General features: G+C 35.5%; 2 protein-coding genes across 3 annotated transcripts in view; one reads left to right on the plus strand and one right to left on the minus strand.

The window, feature by feature from the left end:
* The window catches only part of Cerkl (ceramide kinase like), an 86685-nt gene extending 69276 nt beyond the window's left edge, over nt 1–17409 (plus strand). The window contains 9 exon segments of the mRNA XM_042688227.1: nt 972–1114; nt 7992–8066; nt 8827–9004; nt 9081–9140; nt 9669–9688; nt 9785–9893; nt 13062–13158; nt 16329–16489; nt 17304–17409. Of these exon segments, the coding sequence (XP_042544161.1) occupies nt 972–1114; nt 7992–8066; nt 8827–9004; nt 9081–9140; nt 9669–9688; nt 9785–9893; nt 13062–13158; nt 16329–16489; nt 17304–17385 (925 nt within the window). The 3' untranslated portion in view covers nt 17386–17409.
* Itga4 (integrin subunit alpha 4) overlaps nt 8094–24353 on the minus strand; it is an 80469-nt gene continuing 64209 nt past the window's right edge. Inside the window, exons 26-29 of one of the 2 annotated variants that reach the window (XM_042688225.1) lie at nt 21827–21925; nt 21298–21417; nt 20394–20531; nt 8094–8955 (exon numbers count right to left, since the gene is read on the minus strand). In XM_042688225.1, coding sequence (XP_042544159.1) covers nt 20433–20531; nt 21298–21417; nt 21827–21925 — 318 coding nt within the window. In that variant the 3' untranslated portion in view covers nt 8094–8955; nt 20394–20432. Of the gene's footprint in view, nt 8956–12595; nt 12633–20393; nt 20532–21297; nt 21418–21826; nt 21926–24353 lie in introns of those variants that run through there. The other variant, XM_042688226.1, reaches the window with a different exon arrangement.

A 24353-nucleotide genomic window follows, 5' to 3' on the forward strand; every position in this document is an offset into this window, starting at 1 on the left:
CAAGCAGACTCATAACATATTCTTACTGGTACCTACTTTCAATAACACAAAATCATTCACTTCTTTTGGGTAGTTGATGACATTTTCATAAAATTATATTTAATGTTTAAGTACAAGTAATTAACATGAATATATTAAGTTTGTGGGTCCTTACACCTAAAGTGTACTTACCATGAAATCAAAAAATATATCAGCAATCTTATCTCTACTAAAAGGTACTGGTGGCTTACACCTGTAATCCTAGCTACTTAGGAGGTTGAGAGCTGAGGATCACAGTTTGAAGCTAGCCTGGGCAGAAAAGTTTCTGTGAGACTATTATCTCCAATTAACCACTCAAATGGTAGAGTGATAGCCTTGAGCACAGTCTCAGGAACAGCACCTAGGCCCTGAGTTTAAGCCCTACAATGGACAAAAACAAACAACAACAACAACAACAAACTCCAAAGGTAGTCACACTAAATTTAGAAGACCCCTATAGCCGCAATGGCAAGGAAATGAAAGACAGGTCACATTTGCAACAATTACTTTCATGCACTAATTGTAGTTGACAGTTCCTTAAAAGAAAGCTTTCTATTTTAAGTCCTGTTTATTGCTATTCCTCTTTTCACAGCTTTGTTGAAAAAAATAACAGAATTTTATGACTTTGGTTGGTGTTAAATGAATTCCAAATGACAGTATCATTAACAGACAAAATGAGAATGATATGTTTTGGGATATTAACAAGCAACTGCAAGTTAAATGTGAATTAATACAGTCAAATGTTTTAATGCCTCTTAATTCACTTAAAAATATTTTGCCTTGGAGCAATGATTGGGTGTTGCATTTATGAAGTAAACTTGGGCTATGCAGTGCTTTTAAGCTTATCAGCCATGATCACCAAATAGTTATGTACCTTGACAAAGTTAGTAGTTTTAAGGTGTCAGGAATAATGAGTGATGGTTCTGAAATGTTACTGTCTCTCTTTTCTCTAGTGTTGTCTGTGTTGGAGGCGATGGATCTGCTAGTGAAGTGGCCCATGCTTTACTTCTGAGAGCCCAGAAGAGTGCTGGGATGGAGGCAGACCATGTCCTGTGTCCTGTCAGAGCACAGCTTCCCCTTGGCTTAATACCAGCAGGTAAGGGAGTGGCCACAGACTTCTGAAATAGACACTGCTCTATCAATCCTTTGTCCCATTTCCTAACCCACACAGTACCAACGCAGTTAAATATATAGACTAGGAGTCTGAAAGACTTGGCTCTTGGCGTCTCCACTAGCAGACGTGAGGTTTGGGACAAGCCAGTTTTGTCCTGAAATTCGGCTATTTAGTTAATCCATAATATTCACTTCATTACAAGGTTATTGCAGTACTAAATTAGATAACGTTTAGGAAGGGTTAATGCATAGACCATCAATATATGTAATTCCTTTTATTCCATGAAATATTCTACTGGTTACATAGTACTGAAGAAGGAGTTTCAAAACAGCCACTCCAACCAAACTACACAATTACAATTCCAAAGGAAATAAAATATGGAGCTCATATAATTGAAACTCTCATGTAATAAATAACTTCAAGAACCTACATGATTACTTCTGCCTCTCCAGAGGACCTGGAATGAGTTTCTTCAGGGCCTGGCTAAGTACCCAGTAGCTGGAAAAGAATGTGACACAGACATTAGACATTTATTAAGCATTACTATAGCACATATTAAAGCAATGTGTCTCAAGGAGACTTTAGAGAGTAATTAACACTTTTGGTTTAAAATGGGTATAATTCTGAAAAGATGACTGTGAATTATTTTCCTAGCTATAAAAATAATAAAAAAATGACAAGAGTGACTGAGAAAAACAAAACAACAACAACAACAACAAAACGGGGTGGAAGATTATGATGTGATATGTGCCAGACCCTGGGTGTTCTGTACCCATGCACAAGACGGTGTTGAGGTATATTTGAGATTCAGTAGAGAACTATGGGTTGTTTCACATTGAGGGAGCCATTGGAGGTATTTGGTTTGAGGAAGATTCATTTTGCTGCAAGATGTACAATGATTAGAAGAGTGCAGAAGAACAGTTAGAGTAAGACTGGTCCAGAAAGTAAACTTACATACCCAATGCATTCTTAGAGAATAAAGTCATTCATAAAAGCAAGCACTTGAATATGCTAAGATATATCATTATAATTTCAAGATATATATTATATGTAATATCATATATTTATAGATGATCAATAATGGTTTCTAAAAAGAAAATTATAAAGTAACCTTCAAAGGAAAAAGAGAAAAGATGTGTTTGAGGTCATTGTTTTATGTCATTTTATCTTTTATTTTTGACCTTTTTGTGTCTAAGGTTCTGAGTGCAGTTAGGGGAACCTTTCTAATATTTCCCTCTCTGGGAGTATATGTGCTGAATTCATGGGTTCTTTTTTTTTAAGTTTCTTATGCTTATGTTTATTACTTTTTAAAATATTATTAAAGTGTTGTACAGAGAGGTTACCATTTCATCATGGGTTCTTTTCATTAGTATTTAGAGTTCTTAGGTTAGGCACTAACTTCCCTGTTTCAAAGGTTAAAAGGAGAGGTTCCAAGATTGTGTGTGTATGTGTATGTGTTTGTGTGTGTATGTGTTTGTGTGTGAGAGAGAGACAGAGAGAGAGAGAAAGAGAGAGAGAGAGAGAGAGAGAGAGAGAGAGAGAGAGAGAGAAAGAGAAAGATATTAAACAGCAAAACAACAAGTAGCATTTCCAGTTACATTTTTATTATGTACCTGATTTTATAAAGGAATCATATTGAATTTATTCTTTAAAAATATATTTCTGATTCCAAGACTATTCTATACATTCTCTGGGTATTTGTTGAAATGCTATTGAATGTCTTTGTTTAGAAGACACTGTACACTGTCACAATTCTTGTTGTTGGGTGAAAAATTCAGCTTACTAATTCTAAAAAGAAGAGAAAATCATGTGTGGGCTGTGTTTAATGTGAGGATACTCTGCTTAGTCAGGGATCTTGATAAGGAATGAGAGAGAGCAAGAGCAGGAACTGTCCAAGCTGAACATGAAGACATAGTCTGCCTTTGAAGCCATTTGCTTCCTAGAGAGAGACACCCAGAGGGAGAGTGTTTAGTAAATTACTCCACTGAGCCAACAGACTAAGCCACTAAATTATGATCAGACTCAAATGGATCAGATGTGGAGAAGCCTGTATTTGAACTGCTGGTCATTAGAAATTATGCTTGTTGCTATGGGAACTGGTGCTAAGGAGCTACACAGAAAGATTCCGATTAAAACTGGGGAAGGGGAAGAAAAAAGCCTGAGAGGACATAAAAATAAAAAGGCAATCCAGTTGTTGTAAAACAAGACTCAGTCCACATACTGATGGCTGTGAACCATTTATTTCTATAGAGTTTGCATAAATAAATTCATGCTTTCCAATTAATTTGAGGAGAATAAAATATTGCCAAGGGACTCTTAATTTCTATGATATTTCAGGCAAAGAACCAAACTGTAGGTGCCATTTTCATGAGAATTTTAGATATGCTTGACTAGGAAGTCATTACATCACATTTATCTGTTTGGATGTGGGAGACATTAACAGCCTTATGAATATTCATAGTGTCTGGTTAATTAAGTTAATTGTTCTGCAGAAGTGCTTGCACTTCCAAGGACTTTTTCTTTTTCCTCTCTGTCTCTCTGTCTCTCTGTCTCTGTCTTTGTCTGTCTCTCTGTCTCTCTGTAGTTTTCTGTCTAGTATTTCATTAGTCACACTTTCCTTAATTGCTACTGCTGTTCTATCCTTTGTATTTGACACATATTAGCAAGCCAGTGGAGGGGAGGTGGTGGACAAAGATTATAGTAGTGTGAAGAAATACAGTATAACTTTTGGGCCTAATTAAAATGTTTACCTTGAGATAGAACATTTATAGCTTATGTAGAATCATTAAAATTATACCATTGTTAGTTATATGAGCAATATTTTTGGCATGGCAATACCTTGTCAAATAGAGCGCAATTATTTGAACCAAAATGTGATCCATTTTCAGATGAGCCAGACAAGAATGTAGAACTACCTATAATTTGACAATTACTATGAACTTTCTCATAAACTTACTATTTTCTTTAGAGTATAAAAATCTCTGTTCAGAAATTAAGGCACCTTAGGGAATAGAAGATGCCTAAAATAGAATTCTGAGTTCTGGTCATGCTTATGCTCACTGCTAAATTCTACACAATCAGGACGAGTTACCATGTCTGAGAGAGTGTACACCTAAAATCCATCTCTAGCCCTGCAAAGAGATTGGTACTTGAGCACACTTGCTGGGAGTATGTTCATTCAAACTCACAGGGAGCAAGCAATCCATTTCCTTGAGTCATGATATGTGTCATTCTCTATCACACATGGCAATACATTATGCTTTTTAATAGCCTTTCTAGAGGAATATGTTTTATGGTCTACTCCTAATTAACCATGGTAATAGAGGAAGTGTATTTCATGGAGTACTGTAATCCATTGATAATCCTAAATATCTCACTCTAATTATGTGGCCTCCCATGAAACCTTTACTATAAATCTGGGAAGGAAACTGGATTGATTTGTTTTCCCTTTTCATTCTCTTTCTTTTTTGAGAAAGATTAACAATTTAGTAGCCAAAGGGCAAGATGTAGGAAGCCAAAGACTTATTGGAAAGGCCTGTGTTCAGATTCAGAGTCTCAGGTTTGCAAGTGACTTCTTCTCAAACAGTAGAGTATAATGGAATCCCCTGGAGGTCTTGTTAATACAGACAACTGGGTGATCCTTACATAGATGCACACTCACAGCACACACACACTCTGATTGAGTGAGCTGCAGGTGACACCCAGGGATCTGCATTTTTCACAAGCTTCTGGGTAATTTGGATCCTGCTGATTTATAGACCAGAAATTCCATATATACCTCAAGCCATGGGTACACAAGTCATTGGGGGTATTAAAAAGTACAGACTTAGTTCAGTATATCTAGAGTGACCTCTGAAAGTCAATCTTTTAAAAGTGTATATTCTCCATTAATTGCTGATTCAAACTCTTTCCTCACCTATTTTTAAATTGACATAAACCTATACATATTTAACACATGCAACATGATGTTTTGAAATATGTACACATTGTGGAAGGTCTAAATTAAGCTAATTATGCTAATTACCATATATTGCTCACATACTTATTTTCGTGTGTGTGAGAACACTTAAAATCTACTCTCAGCAATTTTCAAGTATGTAACACATTAATTATAATCATCGTGTAGTATAACAGCTTTCTTGAACAGATTCTTCATAGTTCAAAATTTTCATTGTCAGAGGCAAACCTATCCCAAACTTGTCCTCTGTTGGCCCATAGTAATGTGAGTACATGTTCTCTGCTTTTACAATTTGAATTCAGGGCTTCACATGTCCTACAGGATGTTTTCCCATATGCACTATTCTACCAGCACCATTTTGTTTGGCTATTTTAAGATGGGGTTTTGCTTAAAGCTCGATCCAGCTTGGACTGGAATCCTCCTATTAGTAAATCACACTTTCCCTGGGATGGCAGGTGGATGCTACTTCATCTAGTCCTTGTCTTTCCTCCATGGCTTTGAATACAGGCATTCATTACTGAATCCAGCCATTGGATTAGATGGAGTCTTGTGAACATTTTACACCCAAGGCTGGCCTAAAACAGCAATCCTTCAATTTATCTCAGCCTCCCAAGTAGTTGGAATAATAAGCTTGATCCACCATTGTCAGCTAATTTACAAAAATATTCTGTATAAAGGTGAAATTGCATAGTATTCATTGCATAGTACCTGCCTATTTCATGTGGCATAATACCCTCCGGTTTCATTCATAATTGTCTCAAATGATTGGATTTCCTTGGGTTTGAACTCCAGCCTTGAGTCATATCTCTAGCCCTGCTTTTCATAGAATATTGTTTGTGGGCCTGAACCATGATCCATAGTGGATCATGGATTACATAGGATTCAAATTATTATTGGGATGGCAAGCACATGCTTGCTTGGGTATCCAGCTGCCCTCAGGGTTTTAGAGCTTTTTATCTGGTCCAGTCTGGATCTCCATTATCCTCCCAATCTTAGCCTCTCATGTAGCTTGGCAAGTGCAGTCATGACTGTGCCCACGTATACATTGAAAAAATGTCTTGCAACCATTAATCTTCATTCTCAGCCTCCCAGTTAGCTAGGATTACAAAGGTGAGGTTGGCTGTCAGCCAGGATTTCCTGTTTTAATAAATATGAATACTATTCTATTGTGAATCTATACCATATTTCCACTCATCCATTGATGAATATTTAGGTTAATTCAATGTCTTGGCTGTTATGAAAAACTTCCTTTACAAAAGGAAGCCCCTCAGTAATTGTAGTTCTGTTTTCAGGGTTTTTGTTCATTTGTTTGTTTGTTTTGTTTTGAACCTCCATACTGTTTTTCCTTTCCCTATTGTGTTATCTTGACACCTTTATGGAAAATCAGTTCAGATTTTTATTTCTGGGATTATATCCTGTTCCCTAGGCCTCTCTCTCTCTCTTTTTTAATCTTTCCTGCAATACTTTCTTTTAAAAAAAAATTTATTGTGAAAATACCGTACAGATGGTTACAATTACATGAGTAAGGTAATGAGTACATTTCTTATCAAGCATTGTTGCCTACTCCTTTGTTTCCCCTTCCCATCCCTTCCTATCCCCTCCCCCATGCCAGAAACACAACAAATCAAAGAAAGGTTGAACAAATGGGATTGCATGAATTTATAGAGCTTCTGTATGGCAAAGGACATAGCTAGCAAGATCAATAGAAAGCCCATGGATTGGGAGAAGATCTTCACTAGCCATACAACGGACAAGGGTCTCATATCTAAAATATACTTGGAACTCAAAAAATTAACCCCCCCAACAACAAATCCTCAAAGAAACAACTGCCCAATAAATAAGTGGGCTAAAGACTTAAAGGGGAACTTCTCTTTAGAGGAAAGAAGGATGGCCAATAGACACATGAAGAAATGCTCAACCTCTCTAGCCATAAAAGAAATGCAAATCAAAACAACATTGAGATACCACCTCACCCCAGTTAGAATGGCTATAATCAAGAGCTCTAATAACAATAGATTCTGGAGGGGATGTGGACAGAAGGGAACCTTAGTGCATTGTTGGTGGGAGTGTAAACTTGTTCAACCACTTTGGAAAGCAGTATGAAGGTTCCTCAAAAGACTCCACATAGAGCTCCCCTGTGACCCAGCAATCCCACTTTTGGGAATTTACCCAAATAATCACAAACAAGACGATACTAAAGCTACTAGCACAACTAGGCCGCTCTTTTTTATACCAGTATTGTGTTTTTCAAAATTACTGTAACTTTGTAGCATATTTTTAAATCAATGTGATGGCCATTGCTTTGCTCTTTTTTTCCTCAAGAGTGCTTTAGCCACTGAGGGTATTTTGTGGTTCCATATATAAGATTTTAATGAGAAAAACGGGATTGCATCAAATCATTGGATGGAAATTGGTTTGGGATTTAACAATATTTTTCCAATTAATGAGCATGAATAATTTCTCATTTATTTGTGTTATGTTCAATTTCTTTAATCAGTATCTGATGATTTTCAGTGCTTTTATAATTTTCTTTTGCCTCCTTTAAAAATTTGTTTGTAATGGTTTTGCTTTTGTAGCCATGGTAAATGGGATTAAAATTATTTTCAGAAGGTTTGTTGTAAGTCTATAGAAACATTAATGGCTTTTGTATGCTGTTTTTTTTTCTTGCAATCTTACTGAAGCTATTACTTCTAACAGTTCTTTTGGTATAGTCTTTAGTGTTTTCTATATATGTGTTATTTGCAGCAGTGACTTTCTTCTTTTCACTTTTTAAAGTTTCTTTCTCTTGACTCTCTACTCTGGCCTGGACTATTGTGAATGGTAAAGTAAGAGTAAATGTTAACTTATGAACTTAGAATGTATGTTATATTGATAGTATATGATTTCACTTTGCTTTGACAGGATCAACTAATGTTCTGGCTCATTCTCTTTATGGGATCCCTCATGTGGTAACAGCAACTTTGCACATTATCATGGGTAAGAATTCTTCCAAATAAATTCATATCGTGAAAAAGATTTTTATTTACATAGAAAACACTGTGACTTCTGTCTTTTAAGGAATGGCAAATTTGTTGTCTTTCAAAGTAGAGAAACATTTGACTACAACCTCATAATTAATTAGGCAAGGTTTGCATTATTTTATCACCTCTCTTTTCAAAATAGATACTTTGTAAAGAACCATAAATAAAATCTTGCTATAATCTACACAAAGAAATATTATAATGTTGTTCAAAAATCACAATTTTTTAATCAGATCAACGAACACCCAGCATACTATCTGTGTATGTAATGTATACAATTGTTGTACCATGACTAGGATTATGCTATTAAGAGAAGAAAATGGAAGGAAAAGTAATTTACATGGTATACATTTGCAGACAAAATTGATAGCATTGCATCCTAATTGACAGCATTTAATTTAAGATAAATTCAGTGAAAATTACTGTTTTGTCAAAGTTTAATTTGCCCAACAGCTTCATGTCCTCAATCATGTTTTACATGAAAAAGTAATAAGTTCCAAATTTTACTGCTTTGTGATCCTTCATTTAGCTCCTGAGAAAGTTATAAAGAACATTTGCAGTAGGTCTAGGTTAACAGAGATAAATCAAGGATATTCATTAAGGTGCACAGTATTTCCAGATATTCTTCTACAAGGTATGGTCTCCCATGTTTGTTGTTTTGACAAGATGCCTTACAGCACTTACTGATGGACTGCTGTCACTCTGGTTTGTTCAAGGACACCTGCAGCCAGTCGATGTCTGCACGTTTAGCACCTCTGGCAAACTTCTTCGCTTTGGCTTCTCAGCCATGTTTGGCTTTGGTGGAAGAACTCTGGCTCTAGCAGAAAAGTATCGATGGATGTCTCCTAACCAAAGGAGAGATTTTGCTGTGATTAAGGCACTGACAACACTTAAGTAGGTGTTTTTCTTTTATGAAAAATTCTATATCCCATGGTCAATGGCTATTAATAAGATTTTTGTTATATTTTAGGCCAGAGGATTGTACAATATCATTTTTACCACTTAACAACTCTCAGGATGAACTCCAGAGGTACTGTATCTGTTGTTAAAGCATAGTACATTTGATCATACACTGTGCATCAGATTTGTAATCTTTTGTGATTATATACTAAAGAAGGGTATAGAATAATTAATTGACTCCTACAGATCTAACCACCTCATTCTGCCTTTTGGCCTAGTCATTTTCCCTTCATCCAGTCATTTATTCACTCAAGAATTGCTTGAGTGTGTACGTGTATACCAGGTACTTTGCATGTAACCATACGTTAAACCCCCCTCCCCCCCCCCACACACACAATTCTGCCCACATGAGAATTTTAGAGTGAATATAAACATTAAGCCATACAAAGAAAGGATTCCAGTTATCAGGGAAACAGAAAATCATTGTTCATTTTTTTTACCACTTTTTATACTTTTAAACTAATGGGCACATTATGATGCTGTCAATAACAAAATGATACACATAAGTTTACTAAGAAAATATTGACTAGGTCCTCTGCTTTTCCAGAGTTTAAAAATGGGTGTCCTGATTTTGTATCTTTTGTTTTCTTTCTTTTAGACAAGGCTCTCCCAAGTCTGGTGAGTCTAATTGTATCTCTTTGAGATCTGGGGCAAGCTCTACTAAGGTTTTACTCTGCTGAAGGAGAAGTCACTAATGACTTCCATTACCTCTAGGCTGCAGTGACCACTGGCAAATGCTACAGGGTCAGTTCCTGAATGTCAGCATCATGGCAATCCCTTGTCTTTGTTCTGTGGCACCTAGAGGTTTGGCACCTAACACTAGGTGAGTTGGCATGTTTACTGAGTCACTAATATTCTTTTATATAAACTCAACATTCATTTTCATGATCAATAAATCAGCTAGCTAGACTCTTATCAAGAGTCTCTTTGTAATGTTAGAATTTTCAAAGGATTTTTCACCATGCTAGATTGAGAACAATTGTGGAACTATAAAATCAGTCAACTAATCAGTGATTATCCAATATTACTGAGACTAAAATAATATTCCTTGGGTCATACTGAAATAATATTGTTACTGAAATAAAATTTTGTTGCTGTATTTATATTTATTTGCTTAAATTAAATTCTTGTTCTTGTAAAAGTATCTTCATTGCAATTTTAGAAACATAAATATCCTTTAACATGAAAAGGATCATGTGTCTGGGTGTATAGTTGATAGTTTTAGTTAAAGAAAACACTTTGGTCCTATTTAATATGCACTGTGGCACATAGGAATCCCTTGTCCATATTTTCTATGTCTTGGACACAAGGCTTTAGATCTTCCTTTTCTTGCTTATTCTTTTAAGCAGCTGATCATTTATCTGTCTAAAACTAATTATTTCTTTAATCCAGTCACATAGAGCACAGAAGAAACTATCATAAATGATGTAAATTAGAATCAATTGTATATTGTTCTCAGAAGTTAGATGACAGGATGATTTAAATATTTGGACAAGTTATAATGTTTTTAATGATTAATTTCAAATTCCCTTTAAAGATATTTATCCAGAATGACTTAAAAGCTAGAAATAGGAATTAATTTTCAATAACTACCTTGCAATGGATAAAAAGGTTATAAACAGGGAAATACCACAATTTTAGAAAAAAGAGGGAATCCAACTTTGGTGATTAAAACTCAGATGACATCATCTTCATAATTATGTCTAGTTGGAAGGTGTATTTTGAAGCTTTTATAATTCTGAAATTAAGCCTAGTTATTTCCAATCCACATCCTCAGTAATTCTAGGCAGTTTCCTTCACTACCCTCTAAAAGCTGGCTGCTGACTGGCAGACTGTGTTCTATAGGAATCTAGACATTGCTTGTTGCTCTAGGACCTTTACAGGAGGAAGTTCAGCTTTGGAAGGAGCAATTGACTCCCACCTTCTTCAAAGAAGTACAGTTGGTTGGATTCTACTTCTGACTGCCCAGGTTGAATCAGTATTGATGAGTTTTTCGGAGGAGGATGATTAGAGATTTCTCCTGTGGTTTATAGTAAAAACAAGCCATTTTCTGTACAAAGGGCCTTTAGCTTGGACCTCAGTTTTGCCAGAGATTATCAGAAATATGGTTTCTGTATGAATCAAGACAACTAAAGAGGGAATCCTATTATCAACTTTTTTACATGATAAAGTTTAATTTACTTCAAATTAATTTCCGTACAAAAATAAAAATAGAAGGTAGCTAGATATCAGTGGCTTATGCCTATACTCTCAGTTTAGGAGGCTAAGATCTAAGGATTGTGGTTCAAAGCCAGCCCAGGCAGGAAAGGTTGTGAGACTGTTATCTCCAATTAATCACTAAGCTTAAAAATATTACTAATTACTGAAAATATTGAAAAACAAATGTAAGCAATATATTTCATATTTATGAAATTATACAATTAAGAAAAATGATATAGAGTAGCACTTGACCAGATATTTTTGTGCTGTTTATTTTCAGTATAGAAGAGGTGGCAGGATGATAGAAAGAGTTTTGGACTCTAGCAAAGAGCTCTAGGACTGGTTATTGTTCTGCTTTGTTCTGTGTACCTTACACACTTACATTTAGATGAGTCTTCTACAAAAAATGAGTAAATGACAAAATGGTCTTCAAGGTCCCTCACAGCTCCAACAGGATTCTCCAAAAGATATAAAGAGCTCTTTCTAATGTTGTTATTCTTGGGATAAGTTCATGTTTGAACTGAAATCAAGCCTGGAAAAATTTGCATGTATTTCTGCAAAATGCCTTCTAAAGTACTGCATTGTGAGTGGCTTGCTTTGACATTAAATCACAACTCTGAATCTCTAGTCTCTTACAACACGTGGAATAGTTATATGAGATAAAAATGCTCAGGTATTGCCGGGCACTGGTGGCTCACACCTGTATTCCTAACTATGCAGGAGGAGGCTGAGATCTGAGGATCATGGTTCAAAGCCAGGCCAGGCAAGAAAATCTTGAGACTCTAATCTCCAATAAACCATCAGAAAACAGGAAGTGGTGCTGTGGCTCAAGTGGAAGAGCGCTGGCCTTGAGCTGAAGAGCTCAGGGACAGCACCCAGGCCCAGAATTCAAGCCCCATGACCACCCAAAAAATAAACAATACTCAGGCATCTAACTGAACCTGTGTGGCCAAGTTGTTCATGTCATCCACCAAGGGCACTTTGATTTATTTCCTTTCCTATGTCACTGAGAACTTCTTCCCATAAATAAATATTTCAGATACAGTTTACATTTCACAAAATGTTAAAATGTGTTGCAGCATTTGTGTATATTAACTACTTTATAATGTATCTTTAAAATGTAGTTTTACATTTCAAATTGTTAAATAGTTAGAGTGACTTTAAAAATTATGTCTTGATGAGAGTTCATTTTCTTAATTTTAAAGAGCAAAGATTCAGTAGCTTGCTGAAAAGAAAGATGATAGGTCAGTAAAAGTAATTTGAAAAGATAGATCATTTAAATATTAACCTAAGCATTGGGGAATTAGCTCAGTGGAAAAGCACTTGCCTGGCAAATGCAAGGTCCATAGTTCGGTCTTCAGCTCTGGAAAGAAAAAGAATAAGAAAAAATAATAGCCTAGAAAATATGGATTAATAGTCTTAGGTAAATTTAATCTGCCAGTGATTATATGACTTGCTCCATATATTAGGTAAGCAATGTACTTATTATAAGGAATAGCCTGCAGTGATTTCTGATGTCATCTCTTCAAAAACTTCTGAAGCCAGGTTTCAATTCAGGGGCTCAGGTTTGCTTCAGTTGATCAGCTACTGCTCTACCATTTCAGCCATGCCTCTAGTTTTGTATTTCACCAGTTATTTTGTAGATGAAGCCTCAAGGACTTTTCTGACCAGTTTGGCTTTCAACTTAGATCCTCTGAATCTCACTCTCCTGAGTAGCTAGGATTACAGACCTGAGCTACTCATGCCCAGTGTCTTCATAATCTTCTTATTGTCAAATACTATTTAATTTCAGATTAAATAATGGAAGCATGGCTCTTATAATTGCACGAAACACTACTCGGCCAGAATTTATAAAACACCTGAAACGATATGCCAGTGTAAAAAATCAGGTATAGTAAATTTTCTTTATTTATTTGTGAATCTATTAATCATGATGAGAAAGATATTTCAAGAGTTGACATCAAGTCAGGCACTAGTGGCTCATGCCTGTAATTCTAGATACTCAGAAGAATGAAATCTGAGGATTATGGTTTGAAGCCAGCCTGGGCAGGAAAGTGTATGAGAATCTTATCTCCAATTAATTACTCAAAAGCTGTAAGAAGAGCTCTGACTCAACTGGTAGAGTGTAGACTTAAGCAGAAAGTAAGAGAGGGGGCACAGACCCTGAGTTTAAGACTCAAGAGCAGCACCAAAAATTAAAAGTTGGCATCAAGTTTTGCTGATAAGAAAGTTTTTCTTCTGAATATGTTAATCTTTTTAAAAATAAATGTTCATTCAAAATAGGAAATGCATGCACAGTTGTACAGATTTGGGTGTTCCTGACGTAAAAAGTGGCAAAAATCTGAGAGTTTTGCTTTCCGGCCTTTTAAAGTAATGATGTTTAGAGTTTTCCAACATTTATTTGCAGATCTGTGTATGCCCATTTACTACAATAGAATTACCAATATCTATTTTAAAGGATACCCTTTTAGTAGGGAATATTCAAAACTATATCATATAGAGATACAAATTTACACTGAAGTGATGAGCTTTAATGTGAAACAGAAGTGATTGCAAACCAGTCTTTTTTTTTTTTTTTGGGTCGGTCATGGGGCTTGAACTCTGGGCCTGGGCGCTGTCCCTCAGCTCTTCAGCTCAAGGCCAGTGCTCTACCACTTGAGCTACAGAGCCACTTCCGGTTTTCTAGTAGTTTATTGGAGATAGGAGTCTCACGGTCTTTCCTGCCTGAGCTGGCTTTGAACCGCGATCCTCAGATCTTAACCTCCTGAGTAGCTAGAGGCGTGAGCCACTGGCACCTGGCTACAAACCAAATTCTTTTGGCAGATATTGACAGAATCATTTAGTATTGATCCAGCAATTAGTCTTGAAGTTTTCAGGTGTGGCAATAAAACCTTATGTTGCACATCTTCTTCAAGGTATAAAGAATGTTAATACAATGTTGATACAAGAATGTATATGCTTGGATATAGCTAGTACCACACAGGTGGGAAGATCAGGAGAGAGAATCCAGCAAGGAGCCTCTTCAATATCTTTGCATGCCTTAGTCACTCCCAGGCTGCCTCTTTTACCTCACATTTTCAGACTTTTTTAGTCTGAGTAATCACCTTGACCTGTTTAGGAAATTAAATAGCAAAATAAATGAAATTGTGGCATACTTTCTTTAAATATGTCTCTAAGAAGGTGAAGTTGATAAAGAGATGTCTAAGACATAATTTTACACAAGTGAAGTTAAAGAAAATATGTAGATGTACTATTTTTTCCCAAAGTAATGTAGGTCTCTTTCTGATTTTGCAGTTTTTTAAATGCTAAAACAACTTTATTTTTTCTTAATCCAAAAGTACTACGTGTTTGTTATGTTTTAGTCCAAAAACAGAAAAGGAAGGCAATATTAAAGGTACTTAAAATTCTATGTTTCTAAGGTTAATCATTATCACTAAGTTGGAATAGATTTTTTAGAGTTAGGACACATCTGATAGCATCTGTTACAAGATTCTCTCTGTGAAGATCCTACTTCCAAACAAGTTCCAGGAGTTACACTTATTTTTTTGGAGGGGAGCAGTCATAATTTAACCCGTAATTGCCAGTTATTAATAACTTATTCAAAACATGCAACCTTTAGAATGAATAATTACACAGAAGTATTTGTGAATGTAGAACCTGTCCTCAAAGCTTTACACCCAAGTTAAGAAGTCTGGCTTTGTGATTATCAAAGTATTTCACAGAGAGCCAGGTTGGTTCCACAGAGAATGCTCTAACTCTCTTCCAATCAAAACAGATGATGTAACATTGTAATCTTTTCTGTAACTTAGATTATTTTACACTCTAAGCTGTAAAGTAAGCTGGAGCTTCATTTTTATGTGTATAAAATACCAGGGGTTTACAAAATACTACTTTTCCATCAACTTCTAAATACTGTTAACATTTATATTTGGAAAAGATGAGAAAGTAAGATAAATAACGTATTTATCTGGGGGGTAAATCTCATGCCATTTGACTGAAAACTGACTGAGTCGCTATTGTACATTCACATGAAAGTGATTTGGTATTATTTTCTTGATTATTTCAGATGATACAATAGTATTTTTTAATAGTTTCCTTAGATAGGTAACATGAAAATTTGCAATTCCAATATTACCTTCAAAACATTCTGGAGGGGTCAGTAAGAAGCACAATTATCTCGCAATTTATAATCCTTTTTGTAAAGTCCGGAGGAAGCAGGCAAACACTTGTGAAAATTTTATTTCTTTTTTTTCCCTTTAGAGAAGATATATTTCCCATTTCATCTTCGTTAAGTTCAGACCTAGATTGTTCCAGATTTCAATTCTGAACGAAAAACTAACACTGAGAGTAAATTGTATCAGCAAATGGCATCAAACTAACAAATTTCTAATGGAATAAATGGATAATGAAAATCTTCAATATCAGTAGACCCCTATTACAGAGAGAGAGAGAGAGAGAGAGAGAGAGAGTGTGTGTGTGTGTGTGTGTGTGTGTGTGTGCGCGCACGCGCATGCACGTATACACAAACATGTTGGTCCTGGAGCTTAAATTCGGGTCCTTGACAATGTCCTTGAGCTTTTTTTGCTCAAAGCTAGCACCCTACTGCTTGAGCCACAGCTCAACTTCCAGCTTTTTTTGTGATTAATTGGATACAAGAATTTTACGGTCTTTCTTGCCTGGGCTGGTTTTGCACAGAGATCCTTTAATCTCAGCCTCCTGTATATCTAGGATTATAGACATGAGCCACCAAGTCTGGCTTTATAGATTGTTTTAATGGGAAAATTTATATTGTGTGTAATTTTCATAGGTATTGTCATGTAACAATGTTGATTATCATATAGAAGATCTAGTTGAGCCAGGATAGCTTTAGGAAAGGATTTCATTTTCAAATATCAAAACAAAACAAAACTTAATATCTCTGACCATGATATTTAAAACTATTTAGAAATTGTCAGCACATATGGTGATACTTATTTGTAAGGGGAGCAGTGAACTCTGATTTTCATGAACAGGTTAAGATAAAGAAAGTGTTGTGATTATTTGCATTTGTTTTATTTAGTTCAGTTTTCCATTTGTGGAGACATATACTGTTGAAGAAGTAAAGGTTTGCCCAAGGACTAATACCAGTGGATACAATGAATCAGAACCTGCTTCAGAAACCAGTCTCCCTTGGAATATAGATGGTGATTTAATGGAAGTTGCATCAGAAGTTCATGTGAGGTGAGCATAATTCCTTCACCACTCTACATGGTCTAGAGATGTGTCACTGGTCTTCTTCTAACTGTGGGTCAGCTCAAAAACAGTAAATCAAGGAAAACATAAAAAGACACATGCACAACTTTCAGTAAATAAAAAAGTACAACATTTAATTTATTCACCAATTTGTATATAGAACAAAGGCATATTCTTTGGTTATGTTTTTCTACATTGGCATTCTAAATGATCATTCTGTATAAACTATACAGATGTCTGTCCCCAGTTTCATTTTGGCTTTTAAGAAATAGACTGAGATTCTGTACCATGGTGAGGAGATAGTTCCAGTCTTTTTAGTTTCTTCCCACTGTGCTCAGGCTCAACTATGACAACACTTTTTGTTGGGAAGTTTGCTTTTTCTCAGATCTTTACAAAGTATTCAACATGCTTTACACAAGAACAATTTTACAAATTATTTAGTTAAGCAACAAGTGCAAAGGGCATTGATAGATTTAGGAGCAAGCCAACACATTCTTGTTAATCAAGTGGTTGGGAAGGAGTACCCACTAGATCTGCTTATTTTATAAGAACAATGTGTCTGTCCTGATGGAGGGCGCTCATGGGTCCAGGAAGATGGTTAAGAAAGCTATCAACTAGTACTGATACTCCAGGCTTCTCACTTTGGTAGAGTACTGCTCAGCCTTGAGTGTATATTTAGTATCAATTTCTATGTGGTACTATGTGACATACTCAGCATGTGTGTGTGTGTGTGTGTGTGTGTGTGTGTGAAAAATAACAATGATATATTGATGAAGTAAGTTATTCTTATTATTCTTTGCAGATTACACCCAGGGCTTATCAGTCTTTATGGAGGAAGCCTAGAAGAAATGAATGATTGCAACGTAACATGTAATTGTTTATAAAAAAAACTAACTAGAATTTTAATATACAGGAATTTGGCTACACTTTAAAGACATATCCAAATAGAAAATGTATTTTTAAAAGAAATCACTATTTTGACATTCCTAAAAAAGTAGTTCAAGGGCTTTATAAATCAAGATGAAAATATAGCCGCATCAAAACCAATCTGAATTCTAGTTTTAGAAGTTGTTTATTGAGATTGAAATAAAATGTTTCATATATTTAGGCATCAGCATGATATATCAAAATTTGACCAAATTAATTCCAAAGTAGTTTCTTTTGGTTTTCAAGATTTGAGTCTATCACATCTGATGTTCCATTCCCCCTAGCCAAACAGAACACAGAGATCGGACAAGATTGCCCTAGTTTTTACTAACGGCATAACCAATTCATAGGGGTTAAATTTAAGTATCATGCAAACTAGTTAGTGATATTACCAGAAACAACAAAATTTCCTCCTCCAAACTCTACAGTTCTGATTCACCAAAAACAAAACAAAACAAAAACAAAAAACGAAGACAGGCACCAGTGGCTCACACCTTTAATCCTAGCTACTCAGGCAGCTGAGATCTGATTGTAGTTCAAAGCCAACCCAGGCAGGAAAGTCCTTGAGACTCTTTTTTATTTTTTTCTTTTCTTTTTATTTTTTTTAATTGTGAACATACTGTACAGAGAGGTTATAATTACATGGGCAAGATAATGAGTACATTTCTTATCAAGCATTGCAGCCTCCTCCTTTGTTTACCCTTCACATCCCTTCCCAGCCTCTCCCCCCCCCCCCCCCCAATCACGACTCTTATCTCTAGTAAACCACCAGAAAATTGGAAGTGGTGCTGTGGCTCAAGTGGTACAGCACTAGCATTATCGAAGAGCTGAGGGACAGCACCAAGGCCCAAAGTTCAAGCCCCACTACCGACAAAAGCAAAAACAACAATAAGAATAACTCATTCGAAAAGAATTATAAATTGCTTCAACTTATCAAAATTTATGATGAAATCTATTTAGAAATGTGCAAACTATCTTTGTAACTGAGAAGAGCCTAGCCATGTTGCTCCTGATCCTGGAAGGCCTGAGTCACCACCAGAACAGTTGGTTCTCAGTATGAAGAATCAAATTTCTATTAAGCTCACACTTGAAAAGGCATTTCTAAATTGTACTTGATTTTTCAGAAATGAACCTAAACCTTTTCTCAAATGAATGATTTGGCTTTTCATAATGAGAAAGCACTAAAATATATCTTTTGTACAAAGCACGCTAAAAACATATACATTTAAGTAAATTTATTTTTGCTTGTATATTTTGAGCTTGGGCTTTGTCTCAAGTAGCATGGCTGAAATGCCTTCACAAATCTCAGTACCTTCTCCAGCTACCGGTCATAAACACAGGCTTGAACAAGTAACTTTTATAAACCAGGAAATCTGAGAAAGGCAGCAGAGATTTTGTGGAAAGCAATCATTTCCACAGCTGTTAAAGTTTTCCCTCTTATTTATCTTCTTGATCACTTCCAATAAAATTAGGCTTTCATATACAAATAAAGACAGGTCCAGATGAAAGTATATTCTACAGTTATCAACATCTAGATTACATGAATGAAATAAATATTACAAAAATGATTGTAGTTGTAAATGTATTTAAAGATAAGTTATTTAAAATTCAGTAAGAGGCTATTTATTTTTAAACAGAATCTTATTTACTTAGAACAAACTTTCTGAATGTTTTTTATCAATTAAATAGGGAAATTATGGGACTGGATATAAATTGATACTCACTGTATACAAGCTAAATCTATATTTTTCAATTAAGTCTGTGAATCTGATTTCTCCTTTTCTATGGAGAACAGATTTTCATAAAATTTCATTGAATGCTTATATTAGAAAAGTAACAAAAAGTATAATATCCAAGCAAATATCTTATTTATTTAATTTAGACAGTGAATATTTTATAGAGAACCACTATGTAGGAATCACTCACTGTCCTTCTATCATTATATGCTTTGATTTTATAATCACTAGTGAGGTACATTTTTCATATTTTTGCACACGTAAGTGTATATTAGCAAAAGTGCAACATCTACAGCCTGATGTTCTTTTGATAAATGTGTGTTATAGGAAATGTGTGTCATAGTGGATTCAGATCTATACTAACACCTGCATTTTAAAAAATGTAGCAAATATATGTACATAAAGAAAAAAATTAAGAAGTTTCTATTTATTCAGACATTATCTCATTAAGCTCAAACCAGTGTATACAATTCAATATGAAAGTTTGTTCATCAGGCCTATAATATTCATAGTCAGCAACTAAAAGAAATTATTGGATTAAAGTCCATAGGCAATATGCTAAAGATTTTTTAAAATAAAATATACTTTGAAATGACAAAAGGCCCATTTTACCCACTAGAAAATGTAGGGGAACAGCCCTTTCATCAAAATGTCTTAGAATCTGGGCATCATTGGCTCATGTTTGTAATCTTAGCTACTAAGGAGGCTGAGATCTGAGGTTTGGGTTTGACATCAGCCCAGGCAGGAAAGTCCCTGAAACTCTTATCTTTAGTTAGTCACATAAAAGCCAGAAGTATAAGCTGTGGTTTGAATGGTAGAGTGCCAGTCTTGAGCAAAATAAAAGCTCAGGGACAGCATCTGGGACCTGAGTTTCATACCCCAAGACATGCTTGCACGCGCGCACACACACACACACACACACACACACACACACACACACAAAGTCTTAAAAAGTGAATATTCTTAAAAAGGTGAATACATATATAAATAATTCTTCTTGAAAATAAAAGATCTTCAAATATCTTCAAGAGTTTGTTTTTCTTAATTGCATTAGTGTTTGTCAACTCATCTAACAGTGGAAAGGCCATTTTGGGATATATTAAGGAATACCTTTGTATTTCGAAGCATAATCCTTGCTTTTTCCTCATATGAAAACATAATGTCACAAGGCCATAAGTAGAAGAAGTACATGGAAAAATATCTTTTCTGTAAACAGTGTTTCGTCTAACCTGAGTCTATTTTCAGTTCTCTCAATTTGAAAGAAGTCTTTAATCATCCTCATTGTTTTTACTGTTGACATAACTCCAGCTGTCTCGTCTATGTTCTTCTTGTAAGATAGATTTGTATTGTCTTTTAAAGAAGCCAGCCTGAAAATAAAATGATATAAAACTGATGTACAGCTATGAACATACAATCTTCACATCAAATATCGAAGCAATCAACAGCAAAAGTTCTCAAATGAAGTCCCAAGTAACATTAATTATGAAGCCTCTTAACAGGTGTAGTAAGCAGCAAAAGTTAGTTTAGGACACAAGGTGTTAAAGAGGCACTTTTGATGCTAATGTGGGACCTGCTAGTAACACATTTACTCTCTCCACCTCTGAATGAGCATTCAATAGAATGTGTAAAGTTTGCACAGTGCTTTTTTTTTTAAACAATGATATCCTTCAAAGCTAGTAGTATAGTTTAAATATTTATTCAAAATAATTTTTATTTTTTCTAGTCAAACTTTGGTACCAAATTTAGAAGAAATACACCAATAGTACATATTCACTTTGAAATTTAGAAAGTTGAGCTGGGTGCTGCTAGCTATTTCCTAGCTACTTAGGAAGTTGATATTTGAGGATCCTGGTTCAATGCCAGCCCAAGAAGAAAAGTCCAGGAGACTCATATCCATTTAATAAACAAAAACCATAAAGAGAGGTATGGCTCAAGAGATAGAACACGAGCCTTGAGCAGCAAAGCCAAGCATGACGCCCTGAGTTCAAATCCTAGTACTGGCACACACGTGCGCACTCACTCACACACACACACACTCACACACACATACACACAAAGTTAACATTACAATATTGAAAATCTTAACAAATGACATGTTTAGTAGTTTAATACTCATTAATATAAAAGGCTCACCTTCCACATAACATATGAAATTAATAAAAGTACCAGGAGTCCCAGAAGCAAACTGCTTGAAATGATTGCAATAGTGAAATAACGGTTGGGCCTCTGATGATGCAGTCCTTCCAGTACCACCTGCATGAAGGAAGTGAAATAAGGAAATGCCATTTAAAAGCTTGATTATAATTTCTTTGAACCCCCCCCCACTATAATAATTATACCTAATTAAAATGCCATTCCTTTACCAGTTCAGAGCCATTTCCTTAACAGTTCAGAGCCATAAGAAATATTAGAATTCATTTAGCAGAAACGGTGAGTGTGACAGGCTTTAACCATGGCCCTTTTATTCAATCTGCTGCATTCTTATTACAACCAGATTCACCTCCCTAAAGATCTAGATATTGTTCCCTCCCACCTGTTGTTGAAACTGCCAAGCCCCAATGGTTTAGTGACCTTTAATGACTCTGGTACACAAAAGGAAGTAATTATAAACACTCAGGATGTTTCCCATGCAGATTGAGTGTGCCACTTAAAAGAAACTTACATATGCAATGTTCTCATCCTTGTTTAGTTCAATGACTTTTGGATGTGGCTCTGGAAAAGCTGTTGCTCTTATTTCAAACTTGAGTGCTGAAGTATCATCCTATTTTTCAAAAAAAGAACATCACTGTAGCCCCAAATCATAGTTTTTATTTCATGAAGACATGTGAATAGAAATAATTTATCATCATCTTTATCTACTATCTAGATGTTTCCTTAAGCTAATTCATTTGTGATTAACTGCTTTTCCAAGTTTCCTTAGGTTGCAAAATTACCTATACATAATTTCACTAAAATCCTTTTGTTAAGCATTGCTGTGTTGTACATAACTTGATTTAAAGTACTTGTCAGACCACAACATTACTAATGTAATGTTTTCCAGGGATATTAAATTTTATTCCCAAACAAGACTTGATCTGATAAAAACATTCCGTCACATCCATCTTCTTCAAGTTTTTGTTTCTTTCTAAATGAATACATAGAGTTTACTTAATAATTTGTAATCAAATTCTAATGTAAGATGTCAGGGTTTTTCTATCTAAAGTGAGTAGTTTAGAACTCAGAACCCATGCAGTTTGGAATCTGTAGATGAACTTCATAGGTTCAAGTAATGGTTCAGACACATTTCCACAAGTGCATTTATTAGGATGGTGAGAACATATTCCATACTTAGGCTCTTAAAGAAGTCTGTCAGCTGGGGACTGATGCTTCATGCCTGGAATAGCTACTTAGGAGGCTGAGATCCAAAAGATTTTGTTTTGAATCCAACCAGGTACAAAAGTCTGCAAAAAGCAGGGCTGGAGGCATAGCACAAGTGTTAGAGAGCTCACTGAGAAAGCATGCTGAGTGGGTTCAAATCCAAGAATTCCAATACTGCCAAAAGTGAGCGAGACAGAGAGAGCACAGGGGAGGAGCACTTTACAATCCTCAAAAGTTAAAAACTACTCTTTAAAATACGTACTAGGGAGCTGGGAAGGTGGCTCAGTGGTAGAACGCTTGCCTTGCATGGCATGAGTCCCTGGGTTTGATTCCACATAAGCAGAAAAAGCTGGAAGTGGTTCTGTGGCTCAAGTGGTAGAGCGCTAGCCTTGAGCTGAAGAGCTGAAGGACAGTGCCCAGGCCCAGCATTCAGGCCCCATGAATGAAAAAAAAAATGGAAATGGGTACTTGCAGGGTGGTGAAGAAAAGGAAGGTAGGTAGAAGAATGGAGTGGGTAAGATGCAGGCAAGAATTCATTATATATACCAGAGAAATGAGAAAAATAAGGAAGGGGTGGTTGAAGAAGGCTGAAGATATCGAAGAGATGATATAGATCAAGATGCATTATATACATAAACGTCTTTGTTAAATGGCAGAAGAAAAAACATACAATGTATAACCTTAAAATTAAGAAAACAAGAAATGTGTACATTGGGAGGGGTTGCAAAGAATGTTGAAAGGGGTAACACAAAGATGCACTATATTCATAGATTGCTTTAAATGACAACTCTCTTGTGTAACTACTTAAATATAATAAAAATGTTTAGAAAATGAACGTGCAAAGGTTTTTAGACATTGTAGACCTGGAAATAGATTTCAAGAATAGTACTTTTTTTCAGTGAGGAGGATGTTTCTCCTAAGGAAGAGCCCACAGTGTTTAGAGACATCTTTGTTGTGATTTGGAGGGTGGTCCTAGTAGCATCTAGTGTGGCTTCTGAGTGTGCTGTTAAATGCCCTACAAATGCACATGGCAGCCACTGGCAACAAGGAGCGATCTGGTCTGAACATGTCCATAGTTTGCCCATGTTGCCAACCTGGACCTGGGAGTATGACATGGCAAACTTCTAAAGGTCTCATGACTTCTTGGTGGTTCCTGACTTTTCCAAGTTTTAATTAACATGGACATCTCTTCTTTTTGCCTGATGGGCCTATCTTCCCTTTGATTTTTCAGCTGTGTTTTCCTTTGTTTTACAATATACCATGAACTAAGTGTAAACCATGTAGTATGCAACATCACAGAGACACAGAAAGAGACCTTATCCATACTGAAAGCATGGGAAAACTGGAAAACAACTTGTGATAAAACTAGTCTCACCTCAAAGTGCTCTTCATAAAAATATGTGCTTCTTTTATATTAAGTTTAATTTAATGTTGCAAAGTTCATGAAGTGTTTTTTAATCATTTTATTATTGTTGATGAATTTTGATGTTTTAGTTCAATTTTGTGAATGATTTCCTTTAACTTCATAGCTTTATTTTTTAAATATTAGATCTTTTAGGATTTAAAGCTGTGTGGAAACAATTTTAAGGATAAAGGATGATCCAATTCAGCGTAAAACCCACTAGACACTATGCTGGAAATGAACTATGTAACTTGGTGGGGGGAGGGGAAGGGAGTTTGGAGGGGAATTTGGGGAGAATGAGGTAGGGGGGTGATACTATTCAAAAGGAAATGTACTAATTACCTGACTTATGTGACTGTAACACCTCTGTACATCCCCTTTACAATAAAAATTTAAAAATCTAAAAAATAAAATAAAAAGAAAACAAAAC

This window comes from Dipodomys spectabilis, unplaced genomic scaffold (assembly GCF_019054845.1).
Source record: "Dipodomys spectabilis isolate Male_0828 unplaced genomic scaffold, ASM1905484v1 ptg000115l, whole genome shotgun sequence".
NCBI classification, from domain to species: domain Eukaryota; kingdom Metazoa; phylum Chordata; class Mammalia; order Rodentia; family Heteromyidae; genus Dipodomys; species Dipodomys spectabilis.